Genomic DNA, 19836 nt, shown 5'->3' with positions numbered 1-19836 from the left:
TTTTCTCTCTTAACATTTACTATACTAAGCTCTTATGTGGTCTTCTTAGTCTTTCTGTATTTTTCCTCAGCATTGTACAAGATACTGAAATCTGTGCACTCAATATGTGTGTTTTCCCATAGTGCTCACTATAAGCACACTGTTGTCCTAGAATCCATGCCTTCAAATCAGAAAGATGGTGAGGACATTTTTCTGTTTCTCGAGGAGATCCTCCAGTGAGAGGGCAGAAAAGGGAATGCTTGTTGCATAATATTGAGCCCTATTCTCTGTCTAAGGTGAGACAAGAGCCCTGTGCTGTCAACTTCATACACGTGCTCAGGCAACTGTTTCACAGTACCAGCAGGATGCCACTCTGAATCTATGAAGATTTAAATGGCAATAAGGCACTGGGTTAAGAGCCTGATGAACAGGGAAGCCCTCACATGGCATGCAATATGGTGTCCCCTTTCCCACTTATTGTTAATGACAGGTTCCCTTGTGTTGTCACCATGTTTGTGCAATGGAAAACAAAGAATATTTCTGAGTGTCTGTTCAACAAACACACCAAGCTGAAATAAAGGAAATCTGGATTGTTAGTCCTCCTCCATGGAAATTTAAAGTGAATGAAGTATGCCATATTGTAGCATCACAACTGAAATAACAGTTTCATTTAAGTAACTGAAGCTATGCAACTGGGGTGAAATACTGCATAATGCTTATCTTGAGCCTGTAGATTTCTGAAAGTGGCAGGCTAAGCATGTTAAATGCATTAGCAATCATGATTACTTTCATGTATGCAGAAGTGAATGATAAAAATCTTTATTCAAGTATATGAAGCCATGCAATTAGGGTAAAATGCTGCATAAGGCTGGTCCTGAGCCTGTAGATTTCTGAAACTGACAGATCTTGGTGTACACAGAAGTGGTTTGATGTCACTGCACTATGATTTGCAAGCTTTTAAAATCAAACCACAGCATGGTTGTTCTCTTTTGCTCTGTCAGCTGTCTCAGCCAGTAAGAAGAAATCTCATGGACTTTGTATCAAGTTCATGCTTTCAACTTTTTGTCACGGCTTATGAACCATACACACTGCAAGTGCCTCATACGACATCATGCTCCAAGGTTGTGCGAGACCTGAAGTCATGCCCAAGTGATGAAATGACCCATCCAGAATGAATTTTTGTCCAAGAAAAGGGGTCAGTTCTTCACATCACATTTGACCCTACATATTGACCCCTTTGTAAAAATCTGTGATTGGATGTTACTTGAAAAGTTTGCATCGTGGCTGGTGAAGTTGTCAGACTACTACTGAGTTCCCATTCATTGAGCAAACAGCGTAGTCTCCATAAGGTCACTTTGATGGCTGTTGACATTTTCCTTGGGCTACGAAGTAGCTCCCTCAAGTTTGTAGTCTCTAATTGCTACCTTTGTGGCTATGTTTGCACAAAACTTAGATTTTCTAATAAGAAGATAGCTTGGGACGTGCTGTGCTTGATGCCCTGTAGACTCTCTCAAAATTTTCGGTCTACAATTTTCGTCTCCATGTGTAGCTGACAATTTTTGTTTTGGAGCCCACCTTCTTGGACTTGGATGCCCATAGGATGTTCTAGGATTTTGCACCATGGTGCTGGCTGTAGAACTACCATTGGCATTACTGAATCTTATGGTATATTTTGGCCTTTCATGAAGAGATTATTTGCCTTGCTTTCACTTTGTTTTTAAATGATTGTTTGATATGGTATCCTGAATTTTGCATAAAGAATTAAGTTTCCAATGTCATGTTTTGTGCATATAAAAAGCTTTATGCATATTAATGATTTTTTAGATCACATGATAGTCAGGTATCAAGATGCCTAAGATTTTTATTTAAAGCAGGTTCCATTGGATTATTCCCTGCATGCCTACCTAGAGGTCATGTTTCTGGAGCCTAGAATGAAGATTTATGTGCAAGGAACACTGGTGACAACCACTACTTCTGCTTATTTATTTTTCTTTCCTAGTTATTAAACTTGAAGTTAACTGATCATCCTGGTAAATTGCTGTTCAAAGGTTGAAACCCGCCGCCTGCACAAATCTCTTACAAAGACCAGGGTCTTTAAAGATACTCTACTTAGCAAGAAAGTGGAACTTTTCGTAGGCCTTAGCCAAGCAGAGAGAGAGCGTGGAAACTGTGGAGTTTTCCTTTATTGGCATGGGCGATTGATTGAGGTATCCTTCCAAGGATGATAGCTTATTATTTGTTGTGTACCAACTAGCTCATTTCATCTAACAACTCATGGGCCTTTCATAACTAGCTAATAACAAATTATGATACATAGTTATATTGGATTAATGACCACCTAAAGAAACTTCATACACTGGGAACTTTGTCCAGTGTATTCTGTTGTCTCACTACAGCTATCTCTTCTTTTATTAGAACCAAAGGAACCGCAAGTAGCTATCTCATTGTGCATCTTACTGCTTCTAGCCAGAGCTGCAGCTTGGGAGTGAAGCTTCCATTCTTTTTAAAACTAATGACAGCTGTTTGTAGATCAGATTCTGTATGTTTTTGGACTATCTAAGGCAAGATATACAGCAACAGAATGAGTCATTCAATCGTAACCTAAGTAGGAATTGTTGTATTCCAACTTACATTTGCTTGTTTTCGGAAAACAGGCATATAAACGTGTTGGAGGAATGGTTCACACAGCAGATATGGGCCGTGGTGTGATAGGTGTTATAGATGTAACTGACATTATGGTAAGCTTATCTTGAAAATCATCCTTTAGAATCATTGTACTTGCATGGTCAGTTTCCAAATTATTTTTACACAATTCTAAATTTACATTGAGGTGCAACTATAACTGAAGTGTTATGCATGTGCACACACAGCACACACATGCACCACCACATACCCTGCAAAACCCACCCCCCACCCAGCCACACACAATAGTCAATATTTACATTGTCCACATTATTACAGTTTCTATCAAGGTGTAAACATGATAGAAGTGTTATTCATACACTTGATAGTCCATATTGTCTCTTCAGGGTTGTAAAATTGCTGTTCCTGTCTGTGCCTTCAGAGGGTTGAAAATGGGAGTGTTGCAGTCCTTAACAATAAGCAAGGTTTTCAAGATTGTCAGGAATATCAGGATTTAGTTGACTGGCTTGGGAATATGACGAACACATACTGGGATGATTTATTTGATCCTCTAAAGTTGGTAAATTTCTGACCAGTCTATTTCACAGCTTTTCTGTAGTGTTTCTGAAGTCCTGAAGTTTAGTCCACATGTTTTGAGGTTGTATATGCTCATGTGGAGCATTGTGAGAATAAAGGAATCTTTTTTCCCCCCTCGTCTAGGTATTTAATAAACCAGTTATGGGAAGAAATGATTTGTTTAATGTGGTGAGAAATTGGTCATAGGGATGATAATTGTGGGTGTGTAAGTAACATGTAGATTACAAAGCTCTTGAATGTTTTCTCTATTGAAAAAAATAATAGAACTGTATGTATTTACACAGTCACAATTTTACCATCTTTAGGAATCTTGAGGTCACTTCCTGGATATCCTATGAAAATTTTGTATTGAAATATGGTGGATATATTTTCTTAGTTAGCACAAGTCACTTGGCGTTCTTAAAAGTTCGAGAGAGCCATGTTTGACAGGCATCCCTTTATGGGCATAGGTCCTTGACTTCAATTTTTGTCATATTTGATGTGTTCTAAAATTAAGATAGGGTCCATAACTCATAATGAAACCATCCTTGCTTTCTGTCATGCATGCATTTCTCAACCATGTATTTTTTGTGCAGTCCATCTGTCTTGTATAGTTAGCTCAAGCTAGGTTTGATAGAGGCATGATTGACAGTCATTCTGCATAGGCATGGGTCCTTCACTCCAATTCTTAGGGTATTTGGCATGTTTTGAATGATGATAGGGTTCTTAACTGAACTATGAAACACCCCCACTTTCTGTCATTCATGTGATGTTCTGGGATGTACTTTTTGTGCAGTTCATTAAAAATTTTAAAGCCTGGAGACTTGGGTGATTAGATGACACTAATCAAATTTAAGCATTCACACAATGAAACAATTTCATACAGAGGAAGCGCTTGGAGAAGAAGAGTTGAATGGTATGAAAGTAGGAAAGCATAATGCAAAGAAAACTACTACTAAAAGAAAGGTGAACCTGGGGATGCAGAAATGCAAGAAAACCATTTATCATACCTTACCTCAAGCTTAGTCCTTAAGTTGGATTCCACGTCCTGGACAATTTTGTGTACACTAGCTTGTATCCCTGGCTCAGATTGATTCTTGTTACAAAGGAGGAGACCATACAAAGCTCTTTTCTATCTTATTTCAGACTCAGTTGAGCGCTAAACCGACTCCAGAGACATTGCATTGTTGCAAGCAGTTCTGGAAAGGTGTGGACCTGCACATCATGGTGATACAATACATCTAGCCCCAGAAGTGGGCCAGCTGTTGTGCACACATGAGTAACTTAAGCTCTGTGGATCTTGTTTTGGCTGAAAATGAGCTGCTCAAATTCATTGGACACTTGAAGCTATAGGATTAACCCAAGATGTGGAAATATTTTTTATATGACCTTGATACTTGTAATACAAGAGCAACAGTGCATACACTCTCCAAGGCTTCTTTTGTCAAACCTTGTGTAGAGCAACTTCAAGGACTGATTGTAAAAAACTGCAAAATGTAGGAGGCTTTGAAAAAAACTGATCTATTTGAGGAGGCCAAGATCAGCCTGATGGTGGAGAGAAGTGAGATAGAAGGGGTTCACCCTCATTCTGGTCTCATGTCTTCCTTTTTTACTGCTCATCTGGTTAAACTGACCACCTTTTAGTCCTAGAAAAAGGTGCAGGCTCCCAACATTGACTGTTGAATCAGCAACCTCGTGGGGGAGTCAAAACCCACTTTGTCCACTAGGTGAAGCCTATACATACCTATATTCAAGTTGCAGGTGTATTTTCTGATGTTGGAAGCAGCTGCTGCTCCTTTATTGCACTTTTTCATTGGCACATAGAAGAGACTATAACAGTAGCCAGTTGCATGTCATGTTATGCATGCAGAGCAATCTGCGTTGAAACATTCACAGCATCGTTTCACTTGAGGATATCATGTTGTGTATATATGCAACAAATTCATCTACAGATGTTCTTACTTCAAATTCATGTTTACATTGTAAATCTGTTGAGTGAGAAGAGTTTTGTGCTGATTTTGATTACTTTTGATGGTTTTCATATAGATGAGGTTAGGTATTGCTCTGTGGCTTATAAGAGTATTTCGTTTATTGCAGGGCCAGAAGATTGAAAATGCAGTTTACACTCCTGACAATAACTGGGTTCAATGTAACAAATGTCTTAAGTGGAGGGTTTTGGACGCACAGTTTGACAGCAGTCAGCTACCTGATGAATGGTAGTGCTCCACTACAGATTCAACTTGACACAGTTTTCTTGTAATTAAGACAGTATGCTGAACAGTTCCTATATTATTGTTGGCAGGTTTTGCTACATGCCTCCACTCAAAGGTTCTTGCTCAATGCCAGAGGAGGAGGTTGAAGCTGGCATTGTCACAGTTGGTGCAACAAGGACATATGGAAACACGAGGGGGTGTGGTAACACAAGCACGCAAGTAAAGGAGGATGAGTTATCAACAACAGCAGGCAACTCTGCTGTGAGCAATGATAAAGGTACTGTCTTTCCTGTAGACCCCATTTATCAGTTGCAAATCTGTACTCCTTTTTTTTAGAGAAAAGTAAAAATTCTATTAACACACCTCAGAACGAAGTGCCCCAAATCAAAAAACCCAGGTACAAAGCAGCCTTGTAAGGGACTTCCAGATCAAGAATTATGTAACAAGGGGAAGTCTATTACAAAGCTTGAGTGAATAGCCAGTCAGGAGGTCTATAATGCCAGACCATGTGGGTGTGGAAGAGGAAAAAAGTGCCAGAACACCATGTCCTGAGAAAAGCATTTCTGCTCTTCCTCATAGTCTCTGATCTGCCCTGTATTCTCTCTCCTTCAAACCTCCTAAGCCTGTGGGAAATCCCATATGTAATGCCTTTGAGTCTCCTCATGCTTCCTACATCTAGCGCATGGAATAGGGTCTCTACCATACATGTACCAACTACTAAGCTCCTGTCTGCTAGTAACCAAAGAAAGTGAAATCTTTCTTGGTCTAAAGCTGTCCTCCAATCTCCTCCAAGAGTCTGCTAGGAAAGGCTGTAATATACCCTGGATAGTTCAATGCTCAATTGCAGGTAGCACCACCTGATCCTGCTCATCTATACCCTCCTCCCTAACCTAGGGGTATAGCCAAAGAAGGGCACATCCTAAGGAGCCTCTACAAATGGATCTCTCCATACCCACTTCCCAGGATCCCAATGAAGTGTCTGTAGTGGCCTCCTCCTATATGTCCAATGTCTCCTTCCATCCTCCATACCCACTTCCCAGGATCCCACTAAAGTCTCTGTAGTGGCCTCCTCCTATATGCCCAATGTCTCCATCCATCTTCCATACAATTTTGAGGGTCTGGATCTAAGTACCAAGTCCTATCACAATGAGCCACAGCTCTAATCCTTTGTTGAGAGCATCTTGTGAACTCTAATTGATCCAGATTCTCTTGCCTAAGTCTGCCATCCATCTCTATTGAAAAAAGTAAACACACTATCTTCATTGGTGGCCACAACTGCAAGAAGGATCTCTCCTTTGGTAAAGAGCCCTATCCATGTCTAATTTACCGCTGTGTCATTCCTCTATTCAAGGAGTACCACCTCCGTGATGCTCTCCATTATGACTCTTGGCCCCTTGATAACTTGAAGTCTCTGTCTCTGTACATGGGCAGGTAGCTCCAAGAAGGCAAACCACTCCCCCACTATAGAAGCCACCTGTGCAGAGAACCTCCCCCAAGATAGGAGGGTCCTCTCTCCAATGGTGTGGCCTCTCTCTATCTTGAGTAGCTGAAGTGGCTGCCTCTACTTCTCTTCAACACTTGCTGGGTCAATCTGATGAAGTCCTGTAAATACTGATCTCCATGCTGGTGTAGTAGATGCAGCAAATCTAACCTCAAAACTGTTCCCAAGCCCTATAGCTTGGATATGCTGAAATAGCCAATGTGTGCTAGGCTGCCACAGTCCTCCATGAGAAGGAGCAATGGCCTGTAATCTCCATAATAGTAGCTTATTCCATGGCTCCTTGCGCAGAAGAAGGCCCCTCGCAATGAGCTTTACCATCAATGCTCTACTCTGACTATCTGGGTCAATAACCCCTAAACCACCCCTTGATCTAGGTTGGATGATAGCATCCCAAGCTACCTTAGCCCGCGCATGGCTACCATTCCCACCTGACACAATGAAATTCCTGATGAGTCGCTTATTTTGGCCAATGCATGACCTAGAGAAGGTCCAACAAGAAGTTATGTACCACATGGTGGCTAACTGAATATGATTTGCAACTACCACCCTACTTGCTAGTGATAGTCTTGCTATGCTCCAATATAGTAGCTTTTGTCTTATGCTAAGTAACAAGGGTGCCAGCTGCTGCTCTGAAGAAATATCAATGCAATGAAATTCCTTTTGAGTCGCTTAACTTGGCCAATGGATTAGCTAGAGAAGGCCCAACAAGAAGTTATGTACCACATGGTGGCTAACTGAATATGATTTGCAACTACCACCCTACTTGCTAGTGATAGTCTTGCTATGCTCCAATATAGTAGCTTTTGTCTTATGCTAAGTAACAAGGGTGCCAACTGCTGCTCTGAAGAAATATCAATGCCTACAAGTGGTTTCCAGTCTATCTACTGACGAGTATCACAAACCCAAAATCCATAGGATTTGTGCCAATCAATAAGAGCTGCTGAAGCTCTATAGAAGACCTCCATCGCAACTACAAAGGCCCTAAAATTCTCCTCATCCCCATCCAAGTAAAGAGACATGTCTTCTGTAAACTCTACATCCAGCAACTCGTCAACCTCTGGAATGGGGAGTTTGATGCCTCAAATACATGTATTCCTATCCCTCAGGAAGGAGTTCATAGCCTTTGCAACAAATAAGAAAAGAAGAGGTGCAAGGGGACATCCTTTTCTGACTAACGTCTGAATAATAAATCTAGCACCTTTGGCCCCACCAATGAAGACCTGGCTGTGAGTTGCTAAATATGGAGCTGATACACCTCTGATCCATTGCTCTGGGAAACCCATCCTCAATATGGTGCCCTCTAGAAACTCCCAATCAACTCTATCTTGGGCCTTCTCGAAATTGAGAAGCAAAAAACTGAGATTTTGTCCCTTGAATTGTGCAAGAGCTGTGGATTCCTAGGAGGTGAAAATATTGTCAAGGATGCTGTGCTCCTGAACAAAACCAGTCTGGGTAGGGTGAATGAGGTCTGGCATCAAGAAAGATAGTTGAGGCTGTGATCATTTTGGTGAGAATTTTATATGCTATTCGGAGAAAAGTAATTGGTTTCCACTAGGTGATCTCTAGTCTGTCTCTAGTGCCCTTTGGGTGAGGTGAATCAATCCCTCTGACATCCTTTCCGACATATCTCCTAATATCATGATCTCTTGAAATGCTACTAAGAGTCCTATGCTGATCACATCCCAAATAGGTGAGGAAGAAAGCTTTGTCCAATCCATCATCCCTTGGGCACTTCCCTAATGGTAGTGCTAGCAAGGCCTTGGCAATCTCAATTCTCCTCCTCGGAGAATGGGGCCATCAAATGCATCTCCATGCTCTCTGTGACCACTCTCCTAGTACTGTGCCACACAATCTCTCTATCCCTCTCCAATCCTAGAGGCCTCCTCGTCATGCCCAACAAAGCAGTGCAATAATCTATGGCCACCTAATCAATCTCTTATGGCCCTTGGGCAAGGGATCCATCTGCTCTTGTCTAGAGTATCGAGGACCTATAGTGCGAAAGAATTTCTTTGTTCACCCTATCTTCTACTTGTGTCTAGAAAGAGGGCCTCTCATGGTACTTGCAAATAAAGTGTGGCTAATTATACTCTTCACGAGATCGAGACTCGCCTTGCACCTGGTCTCATCGGCCGCGAAGGGAGTGGATAACAGAGGTCCAAAGCTTTGCCAAAGTCGCCTGTACAGAAAGTCTCTCTCCGCCAAAAACCTCCTAATACCACGCCTTCCAGATATGCCATCCAATGAGACTCCTTACGATCTCCTATACCTCAGAGCGGTCTACTGTGGACTCCGGTACTTGGCGGATGGGTAGAGCCTCCAAGCCGACCACTATATATGACCCAATCTCAATAAGAAATATCGTATCCTGCATCCTAGTCTCATACAGAAGGTGATTGCCATGGCTGACTGCTTGCCAGTATAAAGCTCCCCATGAGATACATCCAAGGTTGGGTGCTATACGACGGAGGATGCACTTTGTCTTCCCTTGAAGGCCAACCACCCGAATCCTCCTCCACAAAAGAACAGCTATCCTCTCATCCTGCTACCCTTTGTCAAGGGACAAACGCCCCCCCTCCTACATGGTGAAGAAAGTCCCATGTGGATTGCCACCCACTCTACCTACCACGGTTAGGGGGATACCTATCAGTAAAAACTTAGCGGCCCATACCTCCCCGAGCTCTATCGGCTCTCGTATCGGGGGGACTAAGCCACTCCTAAGGTATTGCTGCGTCAATCTCCCTTCTTCTCAACTCCTCTCTGGCAACTTGATACCCATTGCAGCACCTCCTCGTCTGCCATCATGTACACCTTCCTCCATATCCTGATGTTGCAGGCCAGCAGGCCGGTCTCCCAACTAGGCCACTAGATGTGGGGGTGCTCGCCAATCTGTACCCCCTCTTGATCTGTGACTTGGGGGTTCCAGATCACTAGCTGGCGGTCTATCTCCTCCTGGGAGCCTGGGTGGTTTTGAATTAGGGCCTTACGAAGGCCCTGCCACACACGAAGTAAGCTGCGTAGGAAGGGGGGTCTAGGGGGCGTGATTTGGGCCATCATGAAGATCCATCTCAAGGACGGTCTCCAATTCCCGCCAAGCCTCAATCAACACTCCTAGAGACCCTCCTGTAGTAGGACCTTCCAGGTCTACCCTCCTGGTGTGAGGCTGCGGACTAATAGCTTGCCCAAAAGGGCCAGACTCTGATACTTTGGGTCAATGATCCCAAGCCCACTCTTTGACTGTGTCAGATGATGGCCACCCATGCCACCTTGGCCCAAGAGTCCTTGGAACCGTCTGACCCGGCCCAAAGGAAATTCCGCACTAGGCGGCAAAGCTAAGACACACAGGATGAGGAGAAGCACCGACACGAGGTGATGTAACAAGCCGTCGCTAGGAGGACTTGGTTGACCACCAGGGCTCGGCCCGCTGGTACGGAAAGGTGAGCAATACTCCAGTAGGTCAACTTCCTCCGAATAGAGTCGAGGATTGGAAGAAACTACTGGGCGAGAGTGATGTCAAGTCCCACTTGGAACCCCAAGTAACGAACGGTTTGTCCTCTGTGCACCCATCTAAATCCCAAGTGGACTCCCCACTCTGTACTAGAGTCCGAGTTTGTAAGGAGACCAACTAACTTCTGCCAATTGATTTTCGCTCCCGCTGTAGTACAGAATACCTGGAGAGCTAGTCTCACTCTCTCCAACATCAACTCATCGTCCTCTATGTAAAGTGTTGTATCATCTGTATATTCTCAGTCTAACAGCTCCGTCTCCTCTCTCACCAGAAGTCGGAGGCTGTGTAACCCGCTCACACGTGATCTGAGGAAGTGAGACATCGCCTCTGCAAAGAGTAGGACAGATATGGGGCCAGTGGGCGGCCCTACTGTACCGATCTCTCCAGCCGAAACTCCTCCCCGTGCTTGCCACACCTATGAGAACCTTACTGGTAGCCAATCTGTAAAGTGTGGAGACCCCACGGATCCATGCTTGGGGGAAGCCCAACCTCACCATGGTGCCCTCCAAGGAGTCCTTGTCCACCCTATCATAGGCTTTCTAGAAATCCGGGAGTAGTACAACCAATCCCTAACCACTGTGTTGGGCCCACTCTGTCGTCTCAAAGACGATAAAGACATTGTCTAAGATGCTCCTATCCTGGACAAAGCCTATTTGTGTCATGAATAATGTCTGGAAACATAGGGCGGAGTCGCCTACCAATCATCTTTGCCAGTGCCTTATAGGCTACTAACAACAGGGTGATCGGTGTCCACTAGGATAGCTCCAACCAGTCTCCACCTTTGGGGAGGAGACTGATAAGGCCTGCTGATAGACTCCCTCGCATCCATCCTGAGCTAAAAATCTCCTGGAAAGCCAACAGTATGGGGTCCTTCACTACCTCCCTGTAGGTGGTGAAGGACTTAGAGAGGCCATCCTCTCCCGGGCATTTCTGCCCATCCTGTGTGTGAAAAGCCTCCTCTAATTCCTCTAATTCCTTCTCTGTGAAGGGATCTAGGAGGGAGCTTCCCATCTCCTCTGTGACTAGGGACGGGATGTGATCCCAGACCTACTGTCTGCATTGCTGTCCTCTGGCTGAGGTTGTCTCCTGCTGGAAAAGGCGTCTATAGTAGTCAGTGGCAATCTCCATCACTCCATTTGGGCTAGAGCAAATCCTTCCATACTGATCCCGAAGGCTGCGTATCTGGTCTCCTAGGTGCGGGCTGATGTACTTGAAAAAACTCCCTGCACATCGTGTCCCCCTTCCACGCCCAGAAGGTTGCTGAGGTGCAGAATGAGAACTCCGAGCACCTGTCCTCTAGGCCGGCAATGGTTGCTTGTGCGTGCACCTCCTGTGCGTGGAGGATGGGATCTTCTGGTGTCTCCTGTAGTAATCTTTGCGTGGCTGCTAGGTCTTGCAGGAGTGCTCTCTCCTCCCAGCTTTGTTGTGTGGCCTATAGGGCTGCCTTCTAGCAAATATTGCTTGACTCGGCTAGGACCTTTGCAACCTCCTTTGCGATTTGGTCCCTCCTGCCCCACTCCCTAGTCCAAATCTGCTCAATCTATCTCTTCACCTCCTCCCTCATGTAGATGGAGTCAGGGATCCGACAAGATCATGTGTCTAGGGAAGATGCTAGGGAATCAAGTGTCAAGAGGACTGGGCAGTGATCGGACAAAGTTGTGCCAGCCAATTGCCCTATCTGGTCTCCACGAGAGCATCCCCACTTTCCCATATAGAACCTGTCCAACCGCTCCAGCAAGACTCCGTCGAGCCGCTTGTATCCCCACAAGAAGTCCAACGACCTTTCCCTCCTATGGAAAGCTGGGTCTCTCCAAGCATCGCGTGCTCCCACTACTAGTAGGAAGACCTCCTATGCCTCTTGCTCCACCCCAGCCATGCCCTGGTAGTTTCTGCCTCTGCCTTGCTGGTCCTCTAAGGCCTCCAGGTTGTTGAAGTCTCCTCCAATAATCTAGGAGTCCACCTCTGGAAGTCCTGCTTGAATCTCCACCCAGAACCTGTTGCGTGCCCTGACCTCAATAGGGGCATAGACATTGAGGAATCCAAGGCACGAGTCCCCAATATCCAATCTGATCCATAGAACCCTCCCTGCCACAATCGTCCGATGGTCCCGTACACAGGCGGTGTGGCTTGGGCCAATTGAGGTGCATACTCCTCCACTCCTGCCGTGGGCACCAATGGAGTGCTCCCAGTAAGTGTGTGAACTCCTTGGGAGTAACTTCCCTACCCACTGGGCTTGGGCGGGAGTGAGCTTGTGCTCTTATAACAATAAGATGTCGATCCGTCCGGCAAGGGTAGACTGCAGCTCTTACTGAACAATCAACTTCTTAGAACCGCGTGCTCCACTATAGTGGAGGTTATTCACATCTGAGGATGCAAGATGTAACCTCATAGGGAAACCTTTGACTGATAGAACAAGTTTCTGTTCGGTGTAGAAGCTACTGAGGAAGAAGAAGAGCTATGAGGCATGTGGATCAGCTTCGCTACTGGCTTGGACGGTGAACTCCATTCCCCCATGGTAGCCCTCTGGCGGACCATGGGGGTAATGGATGTGCCTAGTGGTACCACCAGGGCGTCTATTAGTCAACAGGCTAAGAGGTGGGACTCTGTGCACTGGTAGAAACGGGCCCCTAGTGCCAGGGGCCACTCGATCACATCCATCGGAGTTCTCCACTGCGGGGGAGCTCGAAAGATAATTTTCAGATGTGGGACCTCAGCCCCAACCCACTAGTTGATATCCATCATGCAACCTAGCCACTGTTGGGAAAAAAGTGTCAATCCCCCTTCTCCCATCCAGTGGGATATGTAGTCTTCCGCCTGACTCTTCACCTCCTCTATCTGAGTCATCGTCCAGTCTCCTGTGTGAGAGGTCTGAAGGAAGAAAGTGCAGCTTGGTCCATCTGGTGGTGCTAGTAGATGGACATTGCCACTCCTTGACTTGCCCTCCTGCACCTTGGTGCTGTAGCTGAGTGTGAGGGGCTGTCTACGGCCCCCTCGCCGTCTCCCTCTATGTCGTCTCGGGACCCGCATAAAGCCATCCGCATCCACCCGTGGGCCTGTCAGTGAGGCCACCTTGGCTCCGAAAAACGTGCACTCTATTGCCCAGTCACAATGACCTGCTGCCTAAAAGAGTGTCCGCCTACCTGGATTTCTAGAAACTGTGGTATATTCTTTGTCTCTTTCACTGCTACCCATACCTTTGGGACTCTTGCGATTGTCACTATGTCCGTGAAAGAGGTGGAAAGGGCAATGCCAAAGAGCTGTCCAAAGTCCTCCACTAACTAGCGATACTCTATCGCCAGTCCGGAAAAGAGTAGGGTGACCGGGTGTCTAAGGAACTTGTTGTGGAGCACGAATGCCTCCACTGTGAAGCCACTATACCAGCGGACCATGTAGATGACACCCTTCGTGGAAGCATAGGGTGAACTAGCCAGTAGCTCACGCGCTGCGTCTGCCGAGGTGAGTCGTACCATGAAGATCCCTTGACCCATTAGAACTGCCTCCATGATCTGCGCTGTGCCGATGCATAGCATGGAGTGAAGCCAAGTCCTTAAGCTGGGCCCTGGATGGGGAGTGTCCTACTACTTGACCAAAGGTCGTTGTTTCTTTTAGCTCCAGCTTTGTGGCACGGACGGCTAAGAGCTATTCCTCAGAGAGGACGACATGCAAGGTGTTCGACTGGGGGGCAGCGTGCAAGGCGAGGGATGTGGGGGGCAGCGTGGGGGTGGGGGTTTTTTCATCTGTTTCCAGCAGTGGGTAAAGTGCTGGACTCCACCGATGGCTTGGACCCGCAGGTGGGGGCCTGACGGGCTGAGCCACAAGGCGAGGGATGTGGGGGGCAGCGTGGGGGTTTGGGGGGGAAGTTCCAAGCATGGGCTGCGCAGGGATTTCCTGGCTGCCAGCAAGGCTCCAGGGGGGGAGGCACCAAGGCGGAGGTAGGAGGAGGAAGGCATAATGGTGGGCAGAAAAGAGGGGGGGTGCGATGGCTGTCGAGAGGAGGCCAAGGAAGGGGGGGGGGGGGGGGGGGGGGGGGGGGGGGGGGGATGGTTGCTGGGAGGAAGGGGGAGCGTGATGTCGGCCACACGGTAGGAGGGAGGCGCAATGGCGGCTAGGAGGGGGGGGGCACGATGGCGGCCAGAGGAGGGGGGAGGCACGATGGCGGGCAAGTAGCATGTTGGTAGGGAGTGGATTAGTCTCTAAGACTTCAGAGGCTAGACTTGCACGGGCATATGTAGCTTTGAGCACTCTAGAGTGACAGTGTACACACATGCAATTCCAGGAGCCCCGTACCAAATTGTGGCTCTTTGACACTTTAGTTATGACCACACTACTCTATGGAGCAGCCATTTGGGGCCCAAGCCTTTATCATACTAGATGGGTGCCTCTCATGGACTGTAACGGGCCTGAAGCACAACATTATGATGCCTGGGAATATATGGAGAGACTGCTGGTTATGACGATAGCATGCATGATAAGGGCGAAAGCCTTAGTACCACAAGAGATCATTTGAGCAAAGTTTGGATGCAGCACCCATGGTAGTGGAGGCACTATTCCAAGCAATCACCTTCCTCCAGAGGATATGGCAACTCTCCAAAGACCGATACCCTAGGCTAGCTCTAGAGTCTTGAAGACAGCTTGCAGCAGAGGGAGATAGACAGTGTTAAAAAACAAAATATGAGCACATGGCTGAACTTGCATGGCATGAATATAGACAGATTGCCACCGTTCAATTACAGCCTTGAATGTCACACTTTGAGTCTTAGCCGTTCAGATTAGGCACAAAGATGGCATAATACTAGTGTCACTTCTTGCAACTTTCCCACGATGGTTTCATAGTGAGGCCGAGATATACGGATGCTCAACTTTCTCATGGGCTTCGAGTTGCTATTGGACAGATCCGCATGTCATTACATTAGCTGATGATTGAGATAGGTTGATGGAGCCATGTTGTAGCAAATGAGAGGATGTGTCAGCTTTGTGGATGGGAGCTAGAGACAGAGGAACACTACATTTGTAGATGCATTGTATACTATGATATCCGAGGCTGCTACCATTGCCTCTTTAAGGAGGGTTTTGGACCATTGAGACAGGTGATGGACTAGGAGGACCAAAGATGTCTAGGCCTTTTCTTATTGGAGCTCCAACGGTGCAGAGTAGCATTGTTACGGGACTGTATGAGGGAAGGGAGTGTGAGGCTTGGGCAACCCATGTCTCCCCACCTCCTCCATGTAGGCCGTGCCTCGTGGAGCAACCATCGTTTTAGCCTCCCGGCATGCAGGGTTCTCATTTTGAGCGAGGCAGCCGAGCCCCCTGTTCCGAGTTTGAGTCGCCATGACTTCTTATGAGGAAAGGTGGGTTATGAACCGTGTTGCCCCTGTGGCGCCGTGTTCCAAGATGGTTGAGTGTGGATCCTTGTGAGCTCGGAACTCTTCCGTGGCCCTCAAGAGAGTAGTTATAGACTTTTTCAATATAGCTGACCCCTTGGCCACTGCCACCTTAGACACTACATCTTCTACTGACGGCCATTGAGAGACATCATCAGGTGGCATCACAATAGACAAAGCTACAACATTATGCAGAGCACAACACCCTAGGGTACGTGCTTGACAACATAGGCATGCTTATATGCGACACATTCACATCATGATTGCTCGTTACAGACGAAGATTACGACGATGACTCAATTGGAGGTAGCTTGCAAAGTCTTGGAGGATTCCATACATTGAGAGGGAGATACTCTATACTCTTTTCAGTTTTTCAGTTTTCCATATTTTTCATTTTCCATTTCAAAATATCATGTAGACCTAGACATAATTCTGTTTTCTTCTCCGATGAGAGATGATGATACTAGTTGTATTAGTGATGGTCTCATAGACCATTATGGCCGCCTAGATACGATAATCTTTTTTTTTTTCATAAAAGGTAATTGTATTAATTACGAAAAAGGTACGAGTTCACATGAGTAACAAAAGAGCCATATGTATGGCAAAGAGATTCAAGAGACCACAACATGCCAAGAAGTTGAATCATCCCTAGAAATGAGGCTTGCAAGTTGTATGGTGCTAAACTAGTAGTGTAGGATACCTCTCAAGCAACCAATATGATTGTACACTCTAGAATGAGAATAAAAAATGAACACATTCCAGATAGTCCAATTATGTCAGCAGCCCCAAAAGTGCAAAAAGTGAAAAATAATCAACACTTGTGGTTGCACAAAGTCTATCAATTTGGGTTTGCAAAAAACCCAATCTTGTGGATACATGGAGTCTCGACAAAATAACATCAAACTTCAATAGAAGAGACTATGTGTCTCACCACCTGGCAACATTGGTGCTTCAGCAAACATTGAAATTCTAGCAATGTATGCCATGGGACAATATGCACCAACTATTTCTCAAAGAAGAGGGGCTGTTTTTGGAGGAGGAAATCCAGGGCGAAACAGAGAGAAGCACAACCTCATAAAATCCATGTGAACTAGCAAAGATCTCCTCCACACAGTCAATCTGAAGAATGGAGGTCAGACCCTAGTAAGCACAGGAATCCGACCCGTGAAGAAAAGAATCTTATTGAGTGGGCACTTGTGTATCCAGAATCTTCTCTGCACAGATAGGGATAGCTTGATGGTTATGCTTAACATATTCTTCCAAGAGGGTATTTGCAAACTCAAGCAGCTGTTCATAATTTGGTTACTATATATCCTATGAAGCGGAAGCCACTTGAGTGTACGAGGGAGATGGTGGATCACTCGGGTCAGGGGCCTCTGGAACACCAGTAGGGTCCTCGTGGAGATGCTTGCTGCATTTGACAGATGGCTAAAAATCAGGGTGGAATGATGGCATCTCATCACTGCAAATCACCATGTCTTCTTCTAGTGCATCTTCTTCCATGTCCATGTCGGGACCCGGGCCTCTACCCATCCATAGCATCCTGGTTCAGGCCCGTCATGAAAGAACAGGGCTGTCAATTCATTTTCAACAGTCTTCCACAGGCTGCCTTACCCCTGCACGCAGCAGGCAAAGCAGGCTTGCGGAGTTCCTTAAGTGTGCGCTCAGGGGCAGACGATGAAGAAACTGTCTGTGTGCAGTGAGCAGTCTCCAAGAACAGGCAAGGCAGGCTGCACAAATGGGCAGGATGACAGGGCGGCTGTCCACACAGGTAAGGCAGCCTTCAGAAAGAGGCAGGGCAGCAGTCCACGGGGGCAGACAGGCAGGACCAGTGTGCAGGAAACAGCAGTCGTGCAGGGCTGAAACCCTAGGCACACGGGGTTTCTGCAGGCTCACAGGGCAGAAAAACAGTGTGTGCACACGATGTGTGTATACACACACCCACACCCACATCCACATTTATGAGCACCATGAGGTATATCACCCATCATAGCTGAACCCCAAGCGCTCAACTAATATTGGCTCCCAATTCCTATGGCAATTGTTCAAATTGTGCCACTGGTTACTTCTATTGAAACTTAAAAGGCAATGATTTCTGGTCCTTGCCCTATTTCACAACCCCCAGTGGTGAGGCTGAATCATCAAGGTACAATTTGACATATCTCAATTACACATCTTTGCCTAGTCCTTATTTTCTGGAGTGACAAGCATGTGGGCTTCATACTTAAAACAAGAATTGTGGGCCTATTTGCATTCATCAAAGTCAAGGTATGCATATCACTCTCAGCTAAATACTGGTACTTGGGTTTATTTGGGCCATTTGTGTGGAAAGCGGCTTTTTCTTCCTACTGAAAAGTTGCATTAGATGGCAGAGGCTTTGCTGGGCCTTTTTCCATCGCATTTCAAGTAGAATTCCCTCCAGCATAAGCAAGTTTCTGATTGTATGTAGCAAGTTATTCTTCAAGCTAGTTTGAGAGGTTGTCAAGTGCTTGGCGAATTTTCTGTGAGAATACTGAAAAGTTGCCTTTTGTTATCTTAGGTATCATTGATGTGCATCATCTGCTTTCATCTGATGTTTACTTTCTTGACCATGTAGTGCATTTGCTTTGTTGTTTGGTGTCTTACAGTTGTCCTCATCTAAAAATATAGCAAGCTCGTAGTCATGTGAACTGTTGTTGTGCAGATGCAAGCGATGTATCAACTGGCACTGATGATAATGCCAAGTCTGCCAAACTAAAAGTTTCCACCATGCGAAGAATAAAAAGACCGCCACCTACACAAGTCAGCAAGGGGCGTCAAGCTGCAGTGAAGAAGTCACACAAGAGTAGTTAATCTTTTGAAAAGATGCCGACTCCTCCACCAACTCCTCCAATGGGAGACTTTGAGCATTCACTGATCAGATTTTGGAATATTGCTTCAGCTCACAATGTGGTCATTTTCCAGTCTTGCAAAGCTACAACAGGGACAACTGGGTACTGCTAAGTGTATCGTGTAAATATATGGCTGAATGAAACTGCTTTTCACAAGTGTGTCAGCTATCCCCTTTCTGTACATGTATCATCAAAGAGATTCCTATCTTCTCAGTCCTTGCATTATATCCAGCCCTGCTATGGAGTGAATCTTGCAAAGGCCCATTTGAGTCCATGAAAACCTTGACCTTCCCTTGAAGTCAGACAAGTAGCTCTATTGAAGGATGTTTTCTTCCTCCCTATCTTAGTTATCCACCTTGTAAGAGAACCTCTGGACTATTCCTGAAAAGCAGCAATGATCCCTGGCTATTCAAATATTGTGCATGCTGCAACTGGACAGTGATCATGAGCAGTTGTTTAAGGAACATGACAGTAGTTTTAGACAGGCAGGCTGGCAGCTACGGTGTTCCTTGAAAGCTCTGATGGTGGTGTGTATCAGTTTAGTTAAAGAACTTTCATGCATCTCGATTGGCTCTGAGCATTGTAATTCAATATGCGTCGAAAACTGTTCCGGCTCTGGAATGTTCTGTAAAGTATCATCTCTCTTTAATCATTTATTGAAGTGCTCTTCCAGTTTACTCTTATTTTTCTGCAATTCTGCTACACATGAATGAACAAAAAGAGGAAATTTACAGGCATTAGCTTGTCGCGTATGAATGAACAAGAGCAAAAGGCTGAGAAACTTTCAGTTAGAATAAAGAGTTAAAACAGCTGAAAGAATATCTAGTATGTGGTCAAAGCATGAACTAGAAGCTAAAATGAGTGTGACCTGTATAAATTAGGAAAAGCCTATTGTGATCTGTTATGGAGACAATTGGCCAGGTGACCCTAGGCCAGGTCTGTTTCATGAAGGATGCATGAATGGTGGTCTTTTGCATGCATGGTGGGGGCACCCACACATGGAGTGAGATGCTGACCAACATGCAATGATCTTGTCAAGAGTGGAACCACAACTTAGGGGTATGTTCTTCTAAAACAAAATGAAATATGGCTAATTGTATTACTCAAGAAACATCAGAGAAGTACAAGGTCTCAACAGCAGACCTAGAGCTAAATGTCCACATCACATGGGTACAAAGCCTCTTAGGGT

General features: G+C 45.6%; 1 protein-coding gene across 3 annotated transcripts in view; it reads left to right on the top strand.

Moving 5' to 3' along the window:
* Positions 1–19328, top strand: part of LOC148019020 (uncharacterized) — a 113460-nt gene extending 94132 nt beyond the window's left edge. For all 3 annotated transcript variants that reach the window (XM_087701550.1, XM_087701549.1, XM_087701551.1), the window contains 7 exons: positions 1854–1937; positions 2028–2186; positions 2634–2717; positions 3044–3181; positions 5275–5393; positions 5480–5667; positions 18461–19328. In XM_087701550.1, coding sequence (XP_087557676.1) covers positions 1854–1937; positions 2028–2186; positions 2634–2717; positions 3044–3181; positions 5275–5393; positions 5480–5667; positions 18461–18609 — 921 coding nt within the window. In that variant the 3' untranslated portion in view covers positions 18610–19328. The remainder of the gene's footprint in view (positions 1–1853; positions 1938–2027; positions 2187–2633; positions 2718–3043; positions 3182–5274; positions 5394–5479; positions 5668–18460) is intronic.
* Positions 19329–19836: the final 508 nt, after the last annotated feature.

This window comes from Lygodium microphyllum, chromosome 20 (assembly GCF_053477565.2).
Source record: "Lygodium microphyllum isolate KBCC chromosome 20, Lygodium_microphyllum_v1.1.10, whole genome shotgun sequence".
In the NCBI taxonomy this organism is placed as follows: Eukaryota; Viridiplantae; Streptophyta; class Polypodiopsida; order Schizaeales; family Lygodiaceae; genus Lygodium; species Lygodium microphyllum.
Note: the sequence above shows the minus strand (reverse complement) of the source record. Positions and strands in the feature narration are given on the sequence as shown.